Raw genomic sequence first — 26,643 nt, forward strand, 5'->3', positions numbered from 1 at the left:
TTTTCAAATAAATAATAAATTGAAGAATGAATAATTATGACTATTATCTATTAAAATTAATATTTTATAACTAATTAATTTATATTAATTTACATTCTAATTTATTTTCTAATTTATTTATCATCTATTTATGATTGATAAATACAGTTTAGAGTAAATATTATTTCTTATTACTATATTTTGTAAATATTTATAGGAAATTTTAATATATTAAAAAATTTCTATCCAGTTTGGATCTGGTGATGATATCAATTTTTGTATAAAAGTGGGGGTATTGTAACTCAGTATAAAACTGAGAATTTTTTATATAATATTTCTATTTCGACTGCTTATCCCAAGGAGTAAATAATGTACAATCAGAATATTGTTATGTAAAATTTCTTATCAGAGAAATAAATGATTTTATACCGACAACAAAAACATACTAATGTTAGTTGGAAATATCATACTTTAAATAATTTTAAATATTATATTTCTAAATAATTTTTCTTCATACATTTTGTTTAATAAATTTTTCATTTAATATATGTAATATGAACACTAATTTGAGAAAGAAATTAATTATAAAAACAATTAAATTTTAAACTTTTCTTTTAATATTACTTATATAATTTGACAAAATCTTTTAATATTACTTATATAATTTGACAAAATCTAAAATGCAAAATACTAATTTAATTTTTCTTTTTTTCAGGTGAGTAAACAGTGATGTACTTTTATTTGTGTGTTCTAAGATGTTTAGGTAAGCAATATTTTACAATTAGCATTTATTATTTTTCAATAATTATTATTTTTCAATTAAATACTCTAATTTGTATTAAATTTGTCTCTTGTCATATTATAAAATATATGCTCAAATCGTTGATTCCAACAAATCACAATTTTTCTGTAAATATTAAAATATATTTTACACACACGTTGTCCAAATGCATGCCATTCCAAATTTTAAAAATTATTTTCACGAAAAGGTTTCTAAATTCTATTTATATCACAAGGGGTATGTGATATAATGCTTAAAATAAATACAAATTTGCTCATTCATTGATCAATACATTTAACCTGTAATTATTTTTCATTCATTTACAAATCAGAACAGATGGTAATAGTATATGATATTGAGAGATTTTTTAAATATTTTGTAAAATTATTCTAATTCCAATAATGCAAATTAATAACATTGATTTAATTAAATTCAATGCCTTATATTATACTTATTCACAATGAATTAAAAATGTGAAAACACTCAGTTTTTAATAATTTTATATACAAGCAATCAGAGTAATTGATGGAATTCTATAAAATGCAATTTATTTTGAACAAAGCCGTAATACAGAAAAAGAATCAAAACTACAGAAGTTGTTTTAGTAAACAATAAGCTATTGAATATGAATGTAAATATTTAGTTACTATTCATCAATTTAAAAGAAATCGCGTCCCACGCAACACCGGTACGGTAAAATTATTTTGACCTGAAACAATGCCTTGTGTTAGGTTAAACGCAAATGCCGCGTGCCGGCTTAATATGCGACGAGGCAAATACTGGTTTTATGATGAATTGAAAATAAAATACGGAAGTTAATTATGCATATATATATATATATATATATATATATATATACTTACATACATACATTTAAAAAAAATTCAAAGTAAAAATAAATATATATTGATGTAGTGTTTCAATTCCACCGCACCCAATTTTAATACGATTTTGCAAATTCTCTTCGGGCAAAAAGTGCCCATCGTCTATACCTTCTATACCTATTGTTTGTACAGTTTGTACGGTACCGGAATACGGTTTATTTGCCGATTGAGATAGATTTAAAGTGGATTACGACGAGATCCGTGTATCTCCCATATACCTACATATACCTACTTCTACTGCTATATATCGATGGATTTGATATTTCGTTAGAAATGATACTGTACACACATAAACAAATAGAATCCACCAGGCAATATTACAATACACCCCTTATTTATTTGTCTGGGCGGAAAAAGGATAAAGATTTGAAGGAACGCACGTGGAACATTTTCTGGGGGGAGGATTGGGGGAAATATGATTTTTTTATTAGTTTAAAACGCAAGTATTGCGATCTAAGTCTCGACTTAGAATACTTACTTCAGTTTAATTTGAATAGGGGTGATTTATTATTTAGTATTATTATTTTTTTATCTTATTTATTAATTAATATAATAAAAAATATGTAATGGCTTAATGAAAAAAATCTCCGAATGAAATGAAAAAAATACATCGAAATATTTTTTTTCAGTTCTAAGATACGGGTTTTCTAAGACCTTTATTATTCAATGGAAATTTAGTCTGATTTTATCTTGCCTTAGGCTTATTTAGTATATTTTTGTAGCAAATATAATGAATTAAAATATGGTGAATTTTTAATAAATTCTATCTGTCCTGTACAAAAGCTATACATTTTTTTTAAGAAATTAAACTTCTACTACCAGATAAATTTTTTGGTATGCAAATTATCAATATATATATATATATATATATATATATATATATATATAAGCAAGCAAGTTCAAGACAAATAAACAATGTAAACATTTTTTTTTTAAAAAAAATCTATTTACTATAACCTACCTTACGATAAGTTAATTTTTTTCAGTTTTGATTTTTTTTGCATTATGTGGGATATGATGCAATATATATAATTATGTACATATTTTTCTACCCTAAGGAATTTCCTTATATTTAGACTTTCTTTTAATTCAATTGGACTAAATGTTGCAGCATTATTTTTTTAGGGGGTACGACTTAAGCAACCTTATTTTACATAGTTCAGAAAAAACCTTATCTTTAAATCATAATTCAGAGAAATAATATTTTTTTTAAGAAACTAAACTTTTACTACCACATAAAGTCTAAAATTAATTTAACAAAGTTTATGTTGCAGATTTTTTTATACTTAATATTCATTAGTTGAAATTCGTTTTTTTTTATCTTATTTCATATTAGAAATTGAAAAAATAATAAAATTAAAAAAAATGATGTAGTCAATCTATTTTTACTATAAGAGCACATTATTGATTATTATAGATTTATAGTAAATTTTTAATAAATTTAAATCTATTATGTATAAATTTTTAGCACTCTAAATTTTTGTAGAAATTGAAATTTTAGTATCAGGCAAATTCTTTATTTTGCAAAATGATTTTGTTAATAGTTAAAATACCTGTTAATTTTCTTTGAAAAATAGTTTTACTGTGATTTATAGAACATTATGAATTACTATGATTGATTATATAAAATCATTAAAAAAGTTATTTATTTTTTATTTTCACACCGATAAAAATTTTGTTGAGAAATATTCCAACTAATACCTACCACATGCAAATCTTTGTTATGCAAAAAAATCCATAACTAGTGGTGTATGGCATCGTGTCTTAAGGCAAATTGCTGGAACTTCCTGTACCAAAAATTAAATTTAAAAAAAACATTTTGATATCAAAAACTATTCACACTTCTTCCTAGCAATCAAATAATTTTTGAATCATTTAAATCGCTTAAACTGTGTTCCCAAAATCGTCAACAAAATTTTATATTCGAACACACACTCACACACGCACAAATACATCAATTTTTCCAATGTACCTACGCCAGAATATTTATATAAAAAATTTTCATTTTCGATTTTTTTGTGATTACTATAAATTACTCTACGGGAAGTTAACTAATTGAATAAAGTTAACAATTTTTGGAAACTTGTTTAATTTTTTGATAAATTTAGATTCACTACATCTTACCAAAAAGAGTACACCATTCAATCGTCTTATTTTATAAAAAAATATATATATATATTTTAAATATCTAGTATAAAAACTAGAAGAATGTACTCTCAAACCTTGGATAATGCTTAAAGTAATCAATTTTTAAAACAGGATAAGCGCCATTATTCGAAAATCTTTTTTTTTTTTTTATTTATTGATATATTATTTTAATATCTCAGTCAGGCAGGGGTGCCTGATATTAGAGATTATGAAACAATTTTCATAAAATTTCCTAAAATTTTTCATTAATTAAACAAATATGCCCAAGATAAAATGCCTTACCAATATCGACTAAAAATATACGATTACCTCATAAGTGTATTAATCTAATAAACCTAATCCCCCATTATTTCGGTAGGTATGTGCTATGCAAAATAGTTGCACAATTTGATTCCACTATCATTATTATCATATAATAGTTGCAACAAGTTCACATCCTCATCCTCTATCTATCTCTGGGTAGTATATTATTGTTCGAAATATTTGCAGAGCAAAAGCACGTAATATTAAATAACTGAAAACGTATAAGCGTATGATGCATATAAAATATTTGTCCTATTATTTAATAAACATTCGGCGTTGTTGTAATATATGAAACAACGAACAAACAGCCCGTCTAGCCCGTTTTGCCCGTTTTTGCCCCCCGACCTGTAGTATAGTCGGGCTTATTAAAAAGCTCGCAACTATGGAAAGCTTTTCGAATTATTATGTACCTCCGAAACAGTGATGGCAAAGGTAATAGAAATATGTTGTAAAAATTATACAGAATTAAAATTATTCAAATTTAATATAAACTTAATGTCATTGTTTTTAGATTTTCTATAAAAATTGATTCTAACACCCAAAACATGCAATTGAATTTTCATCGACAATTTTGTTCGCAGAATCACTTTTTTCATAAAAAAATTAAATATTACATCATTCTTACATTGACACTGTATTTGATGATATTTAATATTTAAAAAAATTATGCAGGTTTGACATTATTTAAATTTAAAAGATGCTTAATGTCATTGTTTTTATATTTTCTATAAAAATGCATTCCAAGATACAAAACATACTATTGAATTTTCACCAACAAATTTGCAGAATCAATGTTTTTATAAATAAAAAATATCTTTGAAAATTTTATAAAAATAAAATGACCAGAACTTTGTTTAAAAATGCGTGGATAGATATCTTTGAATATTTGATAAAAATAAAATTTGATAATTTAATGTTTATGCATATTTCATGACAGAATTGCCTAAGTCGTACCCCTACTATATTTAATCTAAATTAGTTTAGTAAGCAAATGTTCACAATTATGAAGCAGAAAAGGACTTTTCAAAGGAGAAATAATTAGAAAATAGAATTTTGTAAAATTTTTACTAATATTTTTGACCCGCCTATTATGTTAAAAATATTTTTAAGTTTTTAATCCTAAGTAATTAATTATATTACTTATTTGATCCTAGTGTAGGTATATGTGTTTTAATGGTAGAATTTTGCTTAGATTATGTCGTTGGTTTTAATTTCAAATTTCAAGGGCCCTGTAGTTTAAGTCGTACCTCTGTAATTTTGTAATTTAAATAAAATTTGTAATAAAAAAAACAGTAAATATTTATCATACTAGATTGAAATTCAATACACGTAAAAGATTTTATTTTAATTTAATTGCACTAAATATTATATTTCAGCAATATTTTGGAAAAACCCTCGATATTGTTGAGAACCTGTTAATTTTGTTTCTGTAGTGAAAACAATTTAAACATTTCAAAGAAAAAATATCAAGATATTCAAAAGGCTGTATGTGGTACGACTAAGGCGACTAGGCACATATATAAAAAACGCAAACATGCCTAATTTAATAAAACAATAATCAGTGAATATTTATCATTCTAGATTAAAATTTATTACACGTGAAAGATTTTGTTTTAATATAATTTCACTAAATATTGCTGCATTATTTTCTTAGGGGGTACGACTTAAGCAACTCAATCCTACATAGTTCATAAAAAACCTTATTTTTAAATCTACATAGTTCAGAAAAAAATCTGATTTTTAAATCTACAATTTCGGGAGTTTACGTGAAACTAATTTATTAATAATTTTAATTTCTTTAATGACGATTGTAAATACTTTTAAGCCGAAACGTATAAGTTATATAATTTTTCTCTTATATATTCTTGTTTTTATATAGTTTTTTAATGATAAAAAATGTTTAAGTACCTTTAAGTTGATTAACATGTCTTGACTATTTTGTACGTTTCGACTCTGTATGTGTGCCATCACTCAGTCAGTCATCTTAAATACCATTATTTTACTTTTTTCATTCTTCTCATATAAATTAACGAAACTCTAAATTCTTTAATAGAACTTTTAATACTCGCTCACTTTCTACTTATGAATTATCATTTTTTTAATAATTTGGTTAAGGAAAAATAAAATATTAATAATTATAAATATTTTTTTATCCTTTTCCACCACTGCTCAAGGCACACACCATCGAGTATATGAAAATTCCAAATATGTAATATGTACATTAGCCGAACTCCGAAGGCAAACAGAACAGAATTTTAGTCAGGAAAAAATAAAAATAAAAACGAAAAAGTCTACGAGATGATTTTCATATGTTTTATAACATTTTTTGATCTGCTGTCAAATTGGATCTGTTCAAATATTTACTAACGTGCCATATTTATTTCGTAAAGAAATAAAAATAAATATATAAATCTTTCACATATACAAGTAACTAAAACAAAAACGTATATACTACATATATTTATTAAAATTTCTTTAAATTTTGAAGTTATAATATTTATATCATCAGCTATATTATTTATATCATCAGCTATATTTATTAATAATTTATTAATATTTTTTATAATTTTTTTTCTAGAATTAATAAACACTTCAAAAATGTTTTATTTGAAAATTTGAGTTTCTACAAATAATATTATCAATTTAAATTTCTTCTATATCCCTTCTGAAAAATATAGTACCATTTTTGTTTCAAAATATCATTTTTATATCTGAAATAAAAAAATATATATAAACATGTAAATTTATCAAAAAATCCTAAAATATTAGAACTAACTACTTGCATATTAATTAATATAATGCCTTATAATTTTGTCTCTGAAAAAGTTACTTTTTTTAAATGATATTTACAAATCAATTAGTAAAGTTATATATTTTTCATTTATTTTATACATATAAAATAATTGTTACAATGTTATTTACAATCTCAAATCTTAACAATCTACTTTGTAAGTACAATTTAGTCTCAAACATAAATATGGATTTAATATCGAAAAGGCACGTTTAGCATTAATAACTATTTAGTTAAAACATTTTTTTAAACAAAATCTATACTAAAACTAAATTAAAACCCCTGTAAAAATATTAATAACTAAAATAGAAGTAATAATTAGGTAAAACTTTGGAGTATTTATTAAAAGTTTCTAAACGAGTAAATTAGTGAAACATGTCTTTTATTATTTGTTCAAGTTAATTCTATTTAATAATATAATTATATATTTTATAGTTAATATTTCAGAAGCTGCTTGATTCGAATTATTTGTTCAACCGAGTATTATTATATAATATGTATTAAATTAATAAAATAAAAATTCATTAAATTAAATTTTAAGAAAATCATATTTGTACTTAATAATGGCTTAAATTTTCAAATAAATATCTAAAAACAAATCTAAGTAAACAATGTAACATTCGAGTCCTTATATATAAGTATGGTCAATATAATAATAATTCCAATTGTCCAATTTTCATCCAAAGAATCTTGTTTTAACAAAACTGCCTGCAATACGAAATTAAAATTAACTCAAAAAATATTTTTTTAAACAAATCCCAATAATAATTTTAACCATCACGAGAGTAATAAATTAAATGCACAGACAAGTACCAAATATTATATAAATCCCCAGTTTTTTTTGTACAAAATTGTTTTATTTACATGGAGCATTGAATTAATAAAATTCAAACCATTTTGAACAAACATGAATAATTAAATTACCATTGACCATATATATACAAACATAAATGGGAATGAAAATGAAAATGCAAGGCATTGTTTATATTACTATCACCAACATATATACAAATTTATATATATATATATATATATATATATATATATATATATATAAACATACATTGAGCATTGCAGTTTGATGTAAAATCACCAATTTTTTATACTTTCATATACATATACTTGTCTATAAATAAATTGCATTATTATAAACAAAAATTATTTTCTCTATTTATAAAAATCTTAATGGCAAATATTAGAGAGCTTATATAATATAAATATAAATTCGTTATATATGTTTTTCAATATTGCAGTTCGATATACTTAATATTATTAAATTTTAGAATATAATTGGAATTATTTTTTAAATATTACTAAAGCTACTGATTATTATATAATAGGTGCCAAAAATATTACGTGTGACGTATTAATTTTTTATCACATTTTGTGGAATATTGCTTATAATATTATAAACCTCATTATATAATATAATATATATATATATATATATATATATATATACATAAATAATAAAAACAGGCATTATTCTAGATAATGGAAAGAAAACTAAATTTTTGTACTAAAAAAATGTAATAGACTTCTATACGTTTCGAGTCCTAATTTGACTCTTCTTCAGCTGATAAAAGTACTTAAAATTTAATTGGATAATCAGATTTTTTATATTAAAATTATACTATGTTATACATTTAACTCTTTTTAATTAAATATTATTAATTATTTTTCACTAACATTATGTAATTCAAGTTTTTCAATAAATGTAGATTTATGTTTTTTCCAAAAATTTGTATTTTTTACACTGAAGAAAAGTCAAATAACGATTCGAAACGTACGCAAGCCTATTATATTTTTTTAGTATGCCTGTTCGAGAAGTTTTTTTGTTTTCATCATATTATTTACCTATTTATTAAATTTTTTGTAAATTAAATTTTAAAACAAATTTTAATGCTTAGCATAGTCATATATTTTGAGCTTTTAATAAAAACATATTACATTTTAAATAAAAATATCGATAGTAATTCTTATAAATTGAGTATAAAAAAAACAAAACGAGTAAATCGAGTGTTTGTCGGATTCTAAGAAAAAAACGTCTATATGTTCTAATAAAAATTTGTAATAAAATTAAAACAAATTAAAATGATTTAAATCGGGTTGTATAATTCGAGTAGATAAAAATAATAATTAATTCGAGTATTTAATTTATTATTATTTAATCAATTTACTCTGCGAGTCTATAAAATTATAATTTCTGTTGAAGTACGAAGTTTATATAGAATATTTTTCTTCTATAGACAAAACGTAAATGAAATAATTTATTAAAGAATAAAAATTGCATGTACTTTTTTTCATTAACCGAATAAAAAAATACAAATGAATATGTACAAAGTCTAAAAAGTAAACAAATTAAGTAATTTTTTTTTTGTTTCATTTAACCTCATCCTATCATTTTAACAAAGTTTATATGGAATATTTTCCTTAGACGAAACGTAAATGGAATAATTTATTAAAGAATAAAAATTGTATGTACTTTCTTTCATTACCCAAAATAAAAATTACAAATGAATATGTATAAAGTCGACAAAGCAGATAAATTGAGTTTTTTTTTAAGTATTAACGTTATCCAATAACTTCAAGCTTCAGCAGTAAATTGTTTACATCACAATATTAGTGACAAAATTATTTTCAATATAAAATTTTTATTATTTACATATTAAAACACATTTTGACAAAACCCCCAAACATGCCAAATATCCCAGTCAAAGTATTGCATAACTCTCCTGGATAATTTATTTAAAAATTTTGATAAAATTTAGAACAATTATGATAATAATTTATAGTTATTTAAAATATTCTAGAATGTGAAAATATTTATATAAAATATAACAATAGATGTTATTGTAAATGCTTGGAATTCGTTAATGCAATACTTTGGTATTTGATAACAAATTTATAAACATGTAACAAACACAAATGTTAGCACAAATATAAATGTATAAATGGAGAATTTGTGAATATGCAAAATTTTAATTGGAAAATATTAACTCCGAATAAAGAACAAAATAAATACACTACATCAGAATAAAAATAATTATTTTTTAATGATTTACTAAAAAACTTTCTGCTTGTGTTGACGAAACAATTGCTAAACGAAACAATTGAAAAGATTTTTGGGGAAAGATTTTTTTTAATTTATTTTGTTTGAATATCGAAAAAAAATCGAATTTTAATTCTGATTCTAGCTAAAGTTCTATACATTTAAATAATTATAATAATCTATTTAAAAACATTTAATATTCCTCGAACATTTCGTTACGGTACGGGAAGTTCCAGCAATTTGCCTTAAGGCACGATGCCATACACCACTAGTTTTAATTTGAATGAAGATAAACGTTAAAATATTTAAATACAAACCATAATTGTAATTGTTTTAGTCAACGAAATACTTCAGTAAAAACAAAATATTTTAATTAAATTTCTCATATCAATTTATGGAAATAAATAATAAAATGATACACTAATTTGAAGACCTCTAATTAACTAGTATCGGAGTTAATATTATCCCATAAACTTTATATATATATATATATATATATATATCATAATATATATCTATACTATATATCTTTATATTAGGTTGTCACATATCTCCCTTCCGCTTTTTTGCTCTTGGTTTATAATACAAAAAGGCGGAAGGGAGATATTTGACAACCTTATATGACATAAAATAATCATCGAACAAGCAACTCAATAATTAAAAACATTAGCGGATAACTCTTTTCTGTTACCACTTATGTTTGTAATTATCTTTTACAATATAATTTATCCCAAAAAAAATTCATTTATCAACTCACAAATCGGTAACAGGTCCGGACATAGTAACATATCCATTATGGCTCTGCGAAGCTGCACTTGTAGGCGTCTGACGAGCTCGCAATTCTAATGTAGAAGTATTCAAACTTTGTCCTGTTAAAGAATGATTTCGAGAAATTGGACTGATTTGACTTAATGCTGTTGCTGTTGCTGTTGTTGATCAGAATTTGCCGAATCGGTATCGCCGTTCATTGAGGCTTGGTGCAACTTTTTGCGAAGGATGGTCACTAGACGTTCGTTACTGGAATAGATAGAAATTTGATATGATATAGATAGAAAGTGCTAAGGAGTGCAAAAGTATTAGTTAGTTTGCTTACTTTTTAGATTTTTCTATAGCTTCATCCCGGCTAGCTTTAGCTTCTTGTACTTCGCGTCTTAAATCAAGCAATTCCATTTCAATTTCGCGATCTCTTTCAGAATCCAACAATTTGCTATCGAACGAGCGAAAACGTTGAATTGTACGAGGGCCTGTCGTCCCATTATGTAAATATGGCATTCTACAAAATAAAACAACATTTAACTAGTGGTGTATGGCATCGTGCCTTAAGACAAATTGCTGGAACTTCCCGTACCGTATTGAAATATTCGAGAATTTTTAACACTATTCCTACCGACATTTCATGTTTACTATTCCTACCGCAACCGGTCATGCAAAATCTATATTTTTCAGTATTGAATGAAAAGTCAATGCTAGTTTAAGAGTTTATAAATACAAATACAAAATATTTCTTTTATTTTAGAATGCGAAATCTACATTTTATTCTGTTTTATCCAATTTTTTACGATTTTTTTCTTAGAGTGTATTTTCTGCACACGCATTTTTTACGTTTTTGGCTGATTTTGTTCGCCCTATTATCTTTCTAAAACATTATCTGGAATATTTTCTTTTGAAGAGTCTGTTTTGTACTTGTATTTAGTTGATTTTTTTCTGAATTCTTGTTGGAACTATACGTTAAGTTAATTGGAATAGAAAGTTCCTGCCTTGTACATCGTCTTCCCGTAATTTCTTTATGTGAAAACAATAGATTTATCCTGAATAAATTCTCTCTAAAATTCATATTTTACGGAATGATTTCATCATATATTATTACAAATACTGTAACTTTCATTATTTTTGCTATCTTGTTATATCTGAGCAAATCAAATGTAAATTATAAATAAATCAATTTATCTCCTGAACATTAACAATCGTCATTTCATTTCGAATTCAATTTCAAAAAAAATTACACAAAATTGAAAAAGTGCTCCCGTATAGTCACAATCTAAACGCATTTGCAAATAATTCTGTGCGACATTTTCACTTGCACTGTGCTTAGCTTGGCGGCATTTTCACATTTTTCAATTTCACCAAATTGGAAAATTGCTCCAATACATAAACAGTCTAAACGCACTTGGGTAAACATTTGTACTAGAGTGGCGCTTAGACTGTACTTAGCCTGGGTAATTTTTTGAATTTTTAATCCAAAATTCTAATTAATTAATTAATTAATTAATTTTTTATCCTCAAAAACAATTGTTTTGACAATACAAGCAGAAAGTTTTTTAGATGATTCAAATCGGACGCTTAGTTCACTCAAAAACTGCCATTTTTTGCACATTTAGCTCTGTATCTTCGAAATGGCGGGACCTGTCTTTGCCAAAAACTAATCACCTCTTCTCCCAATCATTACAAATTTAATGTTTTTTAGATCATTCAAATCCGATACTCCGTTCTCTCAAAAACTCGATTTGTATTTTCTGCACTCTTTGCTCCGTATCTCCGTAACGGCTCGACCTGCCTTTGCCAAAAACTAATCAGCACATCTCCCTATCAATAGGAATCGAATGTTTTTTGAACCATTCAAATCGGTTGATCCGTGCGCCCGAAAACGTGGACGAAAAAATGCGGACATACAAAACACACATACACACACGCATCTGAGGTATGCCAAAATGTTCAGAAACCTTCAAAACGTCGAGAAAAGCAAAAATTTTCATTTTCGATTTACATATTAATATACTTACTCATTTTGCAGTCTCAAGGTTCTAAGATCTTCCTCAAGTCTCTCCAAACGACATTCTGTTTCAAGCTTGTTAATTCGAGCTTTCTGAAAAATTAAATTTAGCATTAAAATATATCTTAAAATTAAGTGTAGGTAAATAAAAATTCACAAGTACCGTTAATTCATGTATGTCGCGTCCACTTTCTGAAATACTATCTAGTCCGTTCATATTTCCATACAAACTATTATTCGCAGCCCTTTCATCCATTAGTGATTTAAATCTTAACATAAATGCTTCTTCACGTACCTAAAATATAACACCAAATATTATTTTTTGCCATCAAAATAAAAATATGTCAAATGGTTTAGTGTTTTTCTGACCTTTGTGGAATCGCGTACTTCACGAATAGCATCAGCAAGCATTCCTGGTGTATACGTCTGATTTCCTACAGGTAAAGGAGACGCTGGTGCAATTGTTGTAGCAGGTGTATTTTGTCTAGCCCATGCTGAGTGCTGCTTAACCTGTTCTAATTCACCTAAAAAATAAATTCAAATTTATCAATACAAATGCATTTAATGCAATAAGTCCTATTATTAACTTACCCCTCATTTCAAACATATCTCTATTCAATTTTGTTGTGATTTCCTTTAACGAATGTATCTGTTCCACCAAAGTTGTTATAATTTTCTTCGGCACTGAAATTAAATTAGAACTACCGTTCGAATCATCACTGTCTGAGGAATCCTGGCCGTCCCCATTGGAACCTAAACCAGGATCACTAAACCGTCTTTGATCCTGACTATCATCAACACTCGAAGCAGTCATATCAACCGGTGGGAGGCTTGTAAATTGTAACTCTGAAGGAGTATTTGCAGGTTTTGCTACTACAGACGTTTGTGTGGTATGATTTTGCCTTGAATTGAAACATCGTTTCCTATTTGGGAATGTATTTCTAGGAACGTTATAATTAGGTTGTGGAATGTACTGGTGGGATTTAGTGGTGGAATGGTTGTAGTAGGGTAATGATGAGGGTTCCATAAGGAAAGGATTTACAGGTACTCCGAACCTGCAGAAACTTGGGTCTGATATTGCAGAGTGTATACGTTGTTGATGCATCGGATTCATGTGGTAAAAGTTAGGTGGGTAGATGTTTTCACTGAAGTCTGAATCGTTTTCTATTACATCTTGTTGTAAGGCTTTGTCAACCCATTCTTGCAAGTATTTATTTTTTTTCTCCTGCTTTTTCTTACGTTTGCCCAAAGAACTGTTTGTCATATTTCTCACTGTTTCTTTTTTATTATTTTGTGTGGTGATTTGTGTGTTTTCAGATACGTAATTGCGAGTTCTAAATTAGATTAAAAATAAATTGAAAACAAGATCACATGATAAGGAAGAAAGATTAGAGAAATCGTGTAAAATACCTTGAAACGTCTTTATCCATTTTTCGGGCACTAATTAAGGCACTTGATTAAACAACTTATAAAAAAATGTTTTGATTTAAATTATTTTGCAAGCAAACACATAAATAAGAAATGTGTTGACGTATTTTAAAATATTGACAACACCTTCACACGAAACGTCAACTGATCACCTTCATCATTTGTAAACTATGAAGTTATTTCAAAACAAACCTGAAAGCAACGTTAGAATTTGAATGACATAATAGGAGCGCTGGTAAGAAATGAATTATGTTAAATAGATCATATAACAATTTTGAATAATGTTTATTAGTAATATAATAACACTCGTAATGCACACAATTATAAATTATATATCTATAATATCATTAAAAATACTTGTAATATTTGAAAATATTAATGTAATTAGGGACACACTTCAGACATGATCGGTTTGTCATTGTAATTAGCATTTAGGACTTAAACCTTTATTATAAAATTAAAGTAATTGCTAATTAATAAATTCTATAATATTCACTTACACACTGAACTTTTAACAATCTTGAATAATTCTATTAACACTATCAATATAAAAATTGCAAATATGTCGATTATAAAGTACATCTCTATATTATTGATACATACACCTACACAAACTATTGTTGTGCTTGATCTCTTGTTTAGAGTAATAAATCTAAATATCAATTTATTCTGCATTATGAATTCCATATTATGTATTTTTACTATTACTATATATTTTTTGTTTATATAATGGCGATCTTATTGCACAAAATACTTAAGAACGTTTATATTAACAAGAGATGACGACTGAATCCATCTGAGGATATATTTCTTTCGAGTAAAATAACGCTTATAATTTATTTTTTATATATTTTTGAACGTATTTTTATATATATATTTTTGAAAATTTTGAAAAAAAATCTGAAAATTTTGAAATTTGTTTATGAACTTTAAAAATTAAAAATTTTAGTACGAAACCTAAAAAAAATGTAACAAAATTAGTCCACATATTTAAAATCTCTGTAAAATATCTGATAATTTGATGTGCAAATGTTTAATGATCATTTTTGGCCGTCAACTAATATTTTTTGTTACTTTTTCCTATGTATCAATCATATATTTTTATATATATTTTTGAAAATTTTGAAAAAAAAATCTGAAAATTTTGAAATTCGTTTGTGAACTTTAAAAATTAAAAATTTTAGTACGGAACCCCAAAAAAATTTAACAAAATTAGTCTACATATTTAAAATCTCTATAAAACATCTGATAATTTGATGTGCAAATGTTTAATGATCATTTTTAGCCGTCAAATAATATTTTTTGTTACTTTTTCCTATGTATCTCCGAAACCTCTAGACCTGTCTTACCAAGAATTTTACCAGTTCTTCATTTCATCGATACAAGTAAAATGTTTTTTGAATCATTAAAATCAGATACTACAATCTATCAAAAACTCGATTTCTATTTTTTTCACTTTCTGCTCCGTATCTCTGAAACGGCTGGACCTACCTTTGCCAAAAACTAATCAGCACATCTCCCTATCAATAGGAATCGAAAGTTTTTCGAATTATTCAAATCGGTTTGAACCGTGCGCCCAAAAATGTGGATGAAAAATTGTATCCATACATACATACACACACATCAATTTTTTCTGAGGTATGCCAAAATGTTCAGAAACCTCTAAAACGTGAAAATAAGCAACAATTTTCATTTTTGATTTTTTGACGATTACATGTAATTGCAATTACTTACCCTATGGGAAGTTAAAAATATTGTGTATTATATTATTAATATTAAAATTGTTTATGTAGAGTATCTATAAATGAGCTAATATTTTTATTTACATTCAAACAAAACTTTTTATTTCGATTTCTAGTTTCGAATGTACGCCAGCGCTCCGACTACTACTGCGCAGTTGCGATTCCAACGTCCATTGATTTTTTGTTCTGTATTTATCAAGTAGTCTGATTGTGCGCACATATTTTAAATTGCTCTAATATGTTGTGATTTGTTTCATAAATATTTTAAGTGTTTAAATAAATTCAATTAAATTCCATGGTCGACCATCGCCAACGTAATAATAAAGACATTCGTTCCTCCCCTCTGGCAATACTTCCACAGTGGCAATCGATACATAATTGTTTAGCTGTCAGTTTGACTGTGTGGCAAATCTGGCAATGTGGCGCTCTGTTTGACGTGTTTGGTTAGGATGTATCCGATACATTTAGCAATCGCATTTAGTTTATTTATAAGTTTTTCAAATTCTTTAGAACATAGACGTTTCGAATATAAATATTCATTCAAACCGCCTTACTTAGCGCAAAAGGACGGAACCGTTCCCTTTTGGGAGTACGGTGGAAATGCAATTGCAAGTTCTGAAAATGTACGTATTGCACCTTCTCTGAGAAGTCAAAAAGGAGCGATATGGACAAAATCAAAAACCAACTTCGACTGGTGGAATGTGGAGATTGTGTTCAGGATAACCGGTCGTGGACGTATAGGAGCCGATGGTTTAGCCTTCTGGTACACAGAAAGCAAAGGAGCTTATGATGGTGATGTTTTTGGCAGTTCTGACATGTGGAACGGTTTAGGCATATTTTTCGACTCTTTTGACAACGATAACAAACATAACAACCCATATGTTATGGCTGTTGTCAACGACGGTACCAAAAAATTCGATCATCAAAACGATGGTGCCTCCCAAATGTTAGCCGGTTGTCTGAGAGACTTCCGTAACAAACCTTTTGCAACTAGAGCTCGCATAGAATACTTCCAAAACACACTCACTGTACTCTTCCATAACGGTATGACAAACAATGAAGCTGATTACGACATGTGTTTGAGAGCTGAAAATGTTTACTTGCCTAAAAACGGTCATTTTGGTATATCTGCTGCCACTGGTGGCTTAGCCGACGATCATGATGTTTTCCATTTCTTAACCACATCCGTGCATGTTGGTCAAGCACCTGAGGGCTTACCAGGACAACAACTCACCGAAGAAGAACAGTTGAAATTGTCACAAGAGTACCAGGAATATCAACGTAAATTGGAACAACAAAAAGAAGAATACCGCAAGGAACATCCTGATCACAATAAAGAGCGAGAACCTGATATGGATGACTGGTTTGAAAGCGATAATCAAAGAGAGTTAAGGCAAATCTTCCAAGGACAATCTGCTATGGCTGATATCATGAAAGATTTATCAAGAAAATTAGATGAAGTAATCGGCAGACAGGAAAGAACTTTGAGTCTGGTATCTCAGGGGCAACCCATGGCTCAGGTTCAAGGGGGTGCTCCAGTTGCTGTAAACGACGGAATTAGACGCCATGAAGTAGATTTATTAATGAACAGTATAAACGCTTTGGTAACAACTATTCGGGAAGTTCGCAGCATTGTAGGTGAAGTCCATGCAAGGAGCGATGCCATACTCAGCAACCAAGGACGAGCATCGTCTGTACAAAATTCTGGAGGTGGTATTGCATATGATGTCCAAGCTTTGATCGGAGAAATGAGAGACGGTATGAACACAATGAAACAAGGCATGGCTGGATTGAGTCACAAAATGGATAATAATCCTTCTGCGCAAGTTCAATGCCCTACACAAAATTGTGTAAGTGTAACCATATTTTTGGTGGCCGTAGCTGTGCAATTGGCCCTCATGCTCGCATATTCTTTGTACAAAGATAGTAAAGAAGCTCAAGCAAAAAAATTTTACTAAATACACAAACGGAAGAAATAGCCATATGAAAGACAAGCATTCCATTGCGGGGCAGTAAATGATCAAAAGTGAGCTAGATACTCTTTTTTTTTAAATGTATATAAATACAATTTTATATTTATTATTCAAATACATAGTGTTCTATGTGTTAATTGGGTCTTTGTAGAAATTTAGCTTGGAATAGTTTTACATTAAATTAGTTTAATATATAATATTTATATTTTTCTTACTTGTGAATAAATACATGTACAGAATATACGTACTTATTTATGTATGCATATATAAAACAGGCATTTTTGCAAAAAAACTGATTTAAAGACTAAAAACATTTTAGTTAATTACATTCATACATATATTTGGGGAATTGTTAATAGTTACATGTTTTGTTTTCACATCTTTTTTACATGATGTTTATATGATTGATAAGAATTTGATAATAAAACTATTTTTGAAAATATGTATTTTATTACACATAATTATTTATTCTTTTTTTTATTCTCTTTATTGAATTACAATCTTTTTTTACAAAAAGGAAGACATTCAGTAATTTTGATGATATATGAAATATTAAACATTAGGTCTAAAAGGTTACCCAGTAGTAAGCCTTTTCAATTTTGATATATTAAATTTAAATTTTGTGATTATATAGAGTAAACTTAAAAATAAAAGGATCTATGAGGTAATGAGTATAAATTTACACATAATTATTGAATAAAAATTATTATTTCTTTTTATCAGCTAGAAAATTTTATGGTGAGAAAATTCTCTCACATGCATTTCTTATCAAAACATTAAAACAATAATAGCTCTAAATTTTCTGTAAAATAACACGTAATGCTGATAGATTACATTGTTAAACAATCGTGTTTTATGTAGAATTTTATACACCGATTTTGTTATCAGCATAAAGCAATTACATAATGCGATAAAGAATCGCTACTTTTTGTTTACAAAAAATACGAACAAGAATTTATGTATTTATGGCGATAAATTGAATTGATATCAGCAAAATTTGCGTGATTCATAAATTAAATTTAAATTTGCTTGCATAGTCTATAAATTAAGTATAATTTTAAATGACAATATGCTTTTTTAGATTATTATTAATTATTCAAATTCAAAGTCATTAGTCAGATTATTTTTTCAAATTTTTAGAAATTGAAAATTATATTTAATAATTTATATAAATATTACTCTTGGTCTAAAAATACATGAATTTCCATTATCTTCTACAATGTATTCATATCACTTCTAATTTAATTCAATATTTTTTTAATTGAACAAATATATTTTTTCTGATTTATACAACTTGTATAAATATTTAAAATTTATACAATATTTATTTGCCCAACGCAAATAAATGCCTCTGTCTCGACTATAAAGTAAATATTATTAATTGAAACAATTTATTCATGAAGATATCGTGGTATTAGAATTCATTTTTTAGAGTTTTTTCTATTTATAAAAATATATTGCTATTAGTAAATGTGCTGATTTTATAATTTTTTATATTATTTTAATAGACGCGTGTTCATATTTTTTATGATGTATAAAATTTGCCCGAAGCCAGTATATTTATAAGGCATACAAGATTTCATATATAAATATTTTGCATATAATTCAATTTGATAATTATTTTGTTAAAAAAAATATTCTTATTGTAATATGTTTGTATTTTCATAAAAGTGTTGTTTTATTATAAGTATTTATAAATTTTAATAACATATCAATCTTTCTGGAGAAAAAATCCAATTTACTAATTGGAAATGAAATTTAAAAGGTTAATCAAATTTAAGTTTCAAACTTTTCTTAGTAATGCAAAATATATGCATATTTTATCAGAATGTGGATTTTACTATAATTTCTAATAACTAAATATTTAGTACAGTTTTAATGTTTTTTATTAGCATTTATTCAGCCTACTATTTACAAATTATCCATTTACATAATTCATATAAATCTATATTCTAATTTGACCATTATGTATCTGCTTTTAATTCTTGAATACTTAATTTTAATTAAAACTATAAAACTATATAACTTAATTTTAACTAAAACTAATAACTTATTTAAAATGTCTACATTCTAAAGACTTTATAACTTATATGTTAATAATGCAACTTATCAATTTTTATAAATTATTTTATTATTATTGATAAAGTATGCTGACAAGGATAAATAACGTTACAAATAGTGTTTGTCAGTTTTTACGAAAATTTATTAATTCGAAAACCGGTTTTTCAGCGTAAAAAATTGGTTTTTACTGTATAAATAAAAAGTGATCAATATCTAATATTTGTATTATTTAATTGAAAGTTCAAAGTTTTTTATTTAAAAATTTATTATTTTTATTTATTCGATTTTTTTTCTTTCACTATCATAAAAATATTTATATTCTCCTATGTGAAAATAATGTATGAATAACGAATAATCATTTTCAAAGTTATTTAATCCAGATAAACTATCATTTCTTTGTTCTATTAATTAAAATTGAAATAAATTTGTTTACTATTGATAAAATTGAACGTTAAATAAATTTAGTCGAAAACTACTTTAAATCACACTTAATTGCCAATTTTAATTAATAGTATTTTATGTCATTACAGAATATTCGAGCAAAAATTGATTTTCTGTATGAAATTCGAAAACCGGTTACCTGGGAAATTTATAATTCGAAAACCGGTTTTCTAAAATGTCGGTTTTTGTATAAACTCTAGTTACTTATTTAGGTCATCTCACTTAAAAATTTGGTCTTAATTATTTTCTTCAATGTTTTATTTATAAGGCGGTCAGTTTAACTTAAGTTTATATTAAGTTATGCTCGAGTGTTCGTTATTTTCTCCATATGGTCGTATATGAGACGAACAGGAGAACTTAAACCTCACCGGAACTAGGGTTCAAAATCTCCGGAAACACGAATCCTCCGAGCCTTAACTTGTTTCTGAAACTACAGTCTGGCAAGTTTCAACTTAGTCTCACCTTAGCATGTGCTGTATATATTGTTACAGAATATTAATAGAAACACACATATGTACCATATAACTTAATAACTTTAATAGACATCATTTTCTTTTAAAAGTTCAATTATCAATTACTACCTTCTCCTGAAATAGCCCCGAAGCTTTCAAAACGAATAAATACAACTATGTTACAAAGCAATATTCTTACATAAGAAATCGCCTTCCATCGGGGGCGCCTGGCTTAGAATACTACTCCGTGTATTCGAGGCAATAAAATATATGACTCACAACATTTTCCTCGGAAGAAAGTCCGAGATATTGAAATGATAGTATGCAAAGTGGAAATCCTAGCATTTAAATTGAAAAACATCAGAAAATACACCCACATACACGGCTTAGAGCTCCGGGCAACTTGCGCCGCATGGTAGGAAGGAAATTGGGATAAAAGAAATATAATATATATATATATATACACATATATATATATATATATATATATATATATTAAGAAAATAATATCAGCTCATTATCTGGTCTATTTACATTTTTAATGTATATTCAACGGTAAATTATTGTGTTTACACGATGATTAACTCCGGCTGCGAATTGAGCTAGATAAATATGTTTATGGTTTACGACAATAAACTTACATGATAAAAATCTTTATTGGTTTTGTATTTACTGCATTTGTTTTATTTTGTAGTGAATGCTTTTTAATCATTATTAATTGAATCAATAAACTAGTGGTGTATGGCATTGTGCCTTAAGGCATTTTGCTGGAACTTCCCGTACCGTAACGAAATGTTCGAAGAATATTAAATAGATTTTCAAATAAATTTTTATAAATATTGTAACATTGAATACGTTCTTTTATTATTCTTTGGAAATAAATAGAAAATTCGGAACATTTTTTTTATTGACAAATATCTCACAAATATTATATGAAAGCACCCCTTTTCAGTTAAATAGGGAGAAACTAGATAAAATTTAATACGATTTAATGACAAATGTTATATACACCCCGATATAAAAATTTAGAATAAAATGACTTTGAATTCAATCTTTTATTATTCTTTGGAAACTAAATAAAATAAATAAATAAACTAAATAAAAACTCGATTTCTATTTTCTGCACTTTTCGCCTCTTATCTCCGTAACGGCTAGACCTGCCTTTGTCAAAAACTAATCAGTACATCTTTCTAGCAATAGGAATCGAATGTTTTTTGAATCATTCAAATCGGTTGATCCGTGCGCCCGAAAACGTGGACGAAAAAATGCGGACATACAAAACACACTCACACACATTTATTTTTTCCAAGGTACGCCAAACTGTTCAGAAACTTTTAAAACGTAAAAAATGCAAAAAAATTTATTTTTGATTTTTGATTCATTACTATAACTACCCTAAGGGAAGTTAAAAAAAATTATATTATTAACGATACTATTATTTTTTTCTGAATGTTCAGAAACCTTCAAAACCTGAAAAAGTGTAAAAAAATTCAATTTTGATTTTTGGACGATTACAATAACTTACCCTACGAAAAGTTGAAAAACAAACTTTTACGATTTTTTTAGGTACTAAAGATACACGTAATGTTTAGTGAGAGTGAAGGGGTAATGCAAAATTCACCACAAGATAGAGTTCAAATATCCTTTGAAATTGCTCTTTTGAATAATGAATTAGAAATGATTAACATATTAGGAGCCTACGACAAGTGGTTTTCGATAAGACACGATTTTGTGTCTGATGAACCAAGGTAAATCAGCCCCTTCAATGATAATCAGCCAAATTTTTTCAATCCCTTTACAATTTTTGACTTTCAACTCCAACCTCCTCCTCGGTTTCGTGGCAAATCGTAAATTTCGCGAGGGCATTTGATTGAGCCATAAATCGGCGAGGCATAAACGCCAGGGCCCCCGTTCGCTTTTATTAATATTAGCTATACACATGTCGTAGGTATACACCAGTAAAATATCGCCATGGAGAGAAAAAATTGTGTTGTTCGTAAATATTTCGCGGAGCGCCCGTTTTCATACCTCGACAGGTGCTTTTAACGACGTCGAATTTTCTTCGAAGGAAAGAAAACGCCGAGGTCGCCGAGACGAGAGCATCAGCGCTTTTAATAATGTTACTGCAGGATTTTTTTTTTACTTTTCGTGTTGATAAGTCACAAATTTGATTTTAATGGAGACGGAGAATGGTGATGAGAGGTAATGAGAGCGATTAAAAAAATCTGAGCGTGCGGAGGAAGAAATATAAATGTGATCTGAAGAACACATTTATTTTGTAACTAGATGACCCGACAGACGTTGTCCTGTACCCAAGTCTACAATTTTTTAATATAATATACTATTTACCGTTTAGCTAAACATAATAATTATTGTTTTTTAAATTACTCTTTACGCCAAAATGCATATACATTTATAATATGAGCGTTGTTAAATGTAGAACTGTTTTAAATAAAATACTAAGTCTCAATGCCCACACTATATTGGAAATTGGTGTTTTAAACGGTATAACACAACCATAACCATAACATAACACTGGTACTTCATGCTGGATTAAATTAATTTAATTTTATATTATTTATGATATCCAAAATTGCATCTTAAACTTCTCCTAATCGATATCGTGAAGGCCCAATTGTATGTATTCATATTTACTTTCCCATTTGTTGATATAAAGTAAAACTTTTACAAATTTTAAAAATATTGTGGAAAGATTAGTAAAAGATGCAAAGAAATTATATATTAAAAAAAACTATATTGAAAATTTAATATACGAATCTTGTGTTGGCGCCCCCTAAGACGTGCGCTCGTATTTTTTGCATGCATCGCATTATTTATTTATTTTATTTATTAATTTTATAAGCCGTCTGTATAATAATATTATAATAAGGCTTAAGTCAATATTTTATAGGTTTAATATAATTTAATTAATTATTAGCTATTTTATTATTTATTTATTTATTATTTAATTTATTTATTATAAACTTATTTATATTTAGTTAATTTTAACTATTTTTAAATATAACTAGTCTGTTTGTTGCAAGTATTTTTTTAAAAAATTTAACAAGTATTTTAATAATTTTTACAATACTTTTACAATATAATTATTTTATTTAACAAATTTTAGGTTATTTTATGATATTTTAACAAATTTAAGTGTCTTATATTATTGTTATTATTATTAATATTATTATTAACATTATCCTTATCACTTTTATTATTATTATCCAGTATTTTAACAATATATTTTTTTTTTTTTTAAAATTTTTAACTTCCCGTAGGGCAAGTTATAGTAATCGCAAAAAAATCGAAAATGAAAATTTTTACTTTTCTCGACGTTTCAAAGGTTTCTGAATATTTTGGCATACCTTAGAAAAAATGGATGTATGTGTGTGTGTGTGGGTGTGTGTGTGTGTGTGTGTGTGTGTGTGCGTGTGTGTATGTATGTGCGGATACAAATTTTCGTCGACGATTTCGGGAACACCGATCAACCGATTTGAATAATTCAAAAAACATTCGATTCCTATTGATAAGGAGACGTGCTGATTAGTTTTTGGCAAAGTCAGGTCTAGCCGTTCCGAAGATACGGGGCAAAAAGTGCCGAAAACGGTAACTCAGTTTTTAAGAGAACGGAGCGTCCGATTTTAATAATTCAAAAAACATTTTACTTGTATTGACAAGGTGAAGAACCGATCAAGTTTTCATAAAGGCAGGTCTAGCGGTTTCGGAGATCTAATAAAAAAAGTAAAAAAAAATGCCATTTGGCGGTCAAAAATGATTATTAGACATATGCACATCAAATTATCAGATATTTTATAGAGATTTTAACAATAAGTATAATTTTGGTTTACATTCCTATGGGTTCCGTACCAATGTTTACGCGTTAGACGTCGACGGGGCGCTTACGCTGTTTGATATTTCGTCTTTATGCAGTTAAAGCAGTACGATTGCTTTGAAAAAAAGTTTAGATCTTTCAAAATATGTCAAAATAGAGAAAACATTTTTTTTCAAAAAAAAGAAAATTTAAAAAAAAAAAATTAAAAATTTTTTTTTTCGAAAAAAAGTAATTTTTTGTCTAATTGTTTGTCAAAAATCTTATTTTTTCGAAGTAATTTTTTTTCAAAATCGTTAATCGTTTTTAAAAAAATAATAATTTTTGGTACGGGAAGTTCCAGCAATTTGCCTCAAGGCACGATGCCCTAATTGCCTTAAGACAGAATTCCACTTACAGCTAGTTAGGTATTTTGAAGAGAGATATAAATTAAAGGTAGGACCGGCCCTGACTAATACTTCATTTTATATTTTAAGTGAAATAATTTATCATATCCTATTCATATGTGTATCATTCAATCTGCCATACATATACTGTATTTTATTTTTAAATTTCTGGCACATCTCAGCTGATTTTTGTCAATAATAATGTAGACATTTCATTTTTCTTATTCACAATTATAAATTTATTATACATATTCTAATATTGTCTAGCTAGGTTTATGAGTAAATTTAAATTTTTAGCAGGTGATAGTTTTTATTTATTTTCAATGCAAACAATGACATGTCGTTTTTTTGCATTTCTTTCTATTTATTTCCTTAACAAAATTCAGAAAGATTTATTAAAATCCGAATAAAAGTTTAGGAGAAGTATACAGTGAGTGCTTGTAATTTAATATGAAATTTATATAATAGCAATAAAGCTCAAATTGATTCTACGTTTTAGTTAGAAAACGTTTGTATGAGAAAAAGAAAAGGACTGTTTTATGGGCTTTTCCGGCAATTATTCGATTTTTTTTCTTTGGACTTCAACGAACATTTTAAAAAAATAATTGGCCAAATTGGTCTAGACGTTGTTGAGTTATATATATATATATATATATATATATATACCTATTTTCCAACCCTTTTCCAAAAGAATCCATTACCACTTGAATAACCAATTTTTTCTACTGTTCAATTAATAATGTCGGAAAGCCGCCGCCTCACCGACAGACTATTTTCTATATACAATATGTCCATATTATATCTGGAAATTTAAGGCTATTTAAGTTAAAATATATAATGTAAGCGATGTGTATAGTCTGCTATTAAGATCATAAATCATATTTTTAATAACTCCCTCAAAAGCGCCAATCTACCTTATCGTAAATCATGCTCAATTATTTTCACTTTGCACAAAGTCAATATTGTACTGGGAAAGCTTAAATGGGGGTTGGAAATAATATATAGATAGCTTTCGGTAACTATTTTTATATATTTTCTTTTATTTCGATACAAAATTTTTATAAGTGCTTTGGACTTTAGATACAGATTTGGGTCAAAAGAATATTCGTGCCTTTTAAGAATTAAAAAAACATTTTATGAAAAGCATTTCTTTTGGACTTTAGATACAAACTTGAATTAAAAGATTATTCGTGCTATTTAAGAATTAAAAAAAATTGTGAAGAGAATTAAAATTTAATACTTTATAATCCAACTATGATTTTATTAGACATCGATATTTTTTGGTACACTTTTTTGTTTTTGTATATAAAATCATGATATATTCAATCTAACTAATTGCTCCATATTAAGAGGGTATTCTAGTGTAGAAATTCAAAAAAATCGATTTTTTTATTTCATATTTTCAAAGTTCAACTATCTAAGAATATGAGTACGAGAAGGTTTTTGAAAATTTGAATTATTTTCGGAGATTTAGGCATTTTACTGACTCGGTCTCCATACTGGTTAGGCTTCACGCAAAACTTTAAATGCGTTTTTCTCAGAACAGACTTTTTCAGTACTGTTGGCACGATTTCTCGAGTTCTACTCGACCCGTTCACTTGAAATGTTCAGAGAGTCTTG

General features: G+C 26.9%; 3 protein-coding genes across 7 annotated transcripts in view; 2 read left to right on the forward strand and 1 right to left on the reverse strand.

The window, feature by feature from the left end:
- Positions 1-327: 327 nt before the first annotated feature.
- Positions 328-26,643, forward strand: part of LOC113374059 (carbonic anhydrase-related protein 10) — a 75,739-nt gene continuing 49,423 nt past the window's right edge. For 3 of the 4 annotated variants that reach the window (XM_026614310.1, XM_026614312.1, XM_026614313.1), the window contains exons 1-2: positions 367-429; positions 695-742. In XM_026614310.1, coding sequence (XP_026470095.1) covers positions 735-742 — 8 coding nt within the window. In that variant the 5' untranslated portion in view covers positions 367-429; positions 695-734. Of the gene's footprint in view, positions 430-694; positions 743-26,643 lie in introns of all 4 variants that reach the window. The other variant, XM_026614311.1, reaches the window with a different exon arrangement.
- Positions 7,511-26,643, reverse strand: part of LOC113374058 — a 33,356-nt gene continuing 14,223 nt past the window's right edge. Inside the window, exons 1-8 of one of the 2 annotated variants that reach the window (XM_026614308.1) lie at positions 14,119-14,255; positions 13,300-14,042; positions 13,078-13,232; positions 12,872-13,003; positions 12,719-12,801; positions 11,032-11,211; positions 10,696-10,955; positions 7,511-7,594 (exon numbers count right to left, since the gene is read on the reverse strand). In XM_026614308.1, coding sequence (XP_026470093.1) covers positions 10,847-10,955; positions 11,032-11,211; positions 12,719-12,801; positions 12,872-13,003; positions 13,078-13,232; positions 13,300-14,042; positions 14,119-14,138 — 1,422 coding nt within the window. In that variant the 5' untranslated portion in view covers positions 14,139-14,255 and the 3' untranslated portion in view covers positions 7,511-7,594; positions 10,696-10,846. Of the gene's footprint in view, positions 7,595-10,695; positions 10,956-11,031; positions 11,212-12,718; positions 12,802-12,871; positions 13,004-13,077; positions 13,233-13,299; positions 14,043-14,118; positions 14,256-26,643 lie in introns of those variants that run through there. The other variant, XM_026614309.1, reaches the window with a different exon arrangement.
- On the forward strand, positions 16,280-18,023 carry LOC113374055 (protein ERGIC-53-like). The gene has a single exon (XM_026614306.1). It carries the CDS (start codon positions 16,328-16,330, stop codon positions 17,834-17,836), a length of 1,509 nt encoding a protein of 502 aa, XP_026470091.1. The 5' UTR covers positions 16,280-16,327; the 3' UTR covers positions 17,837-18,023.

This window comes from Ctenocephalides felis, unplaced genomic scaffold (genome assembly GCF_003426905.1).
Source record: "Ctenocephalides felis isolate EL2017-DRISC unplaced genomic scaffold, ASM342690v1 CF-g0.4_SCAFFOLD_01604, whole genome shotgun sequence".
Lineage (NCBI taxonomy): Eukaryota > Metazoa > Arthropoda > Insecta > Siphonaptera > Pulicidae > Ctenocephalides > Ctenocephalides felis.

Coding starts and splice junctions, on each gene's coding strand:
- LOC113374055 (XM_026614306.1), top strand. CDS start 16,328: ATGTATCCGATACATTTAGCAATCGCATTTAGTTTATTTATAAGTTTT.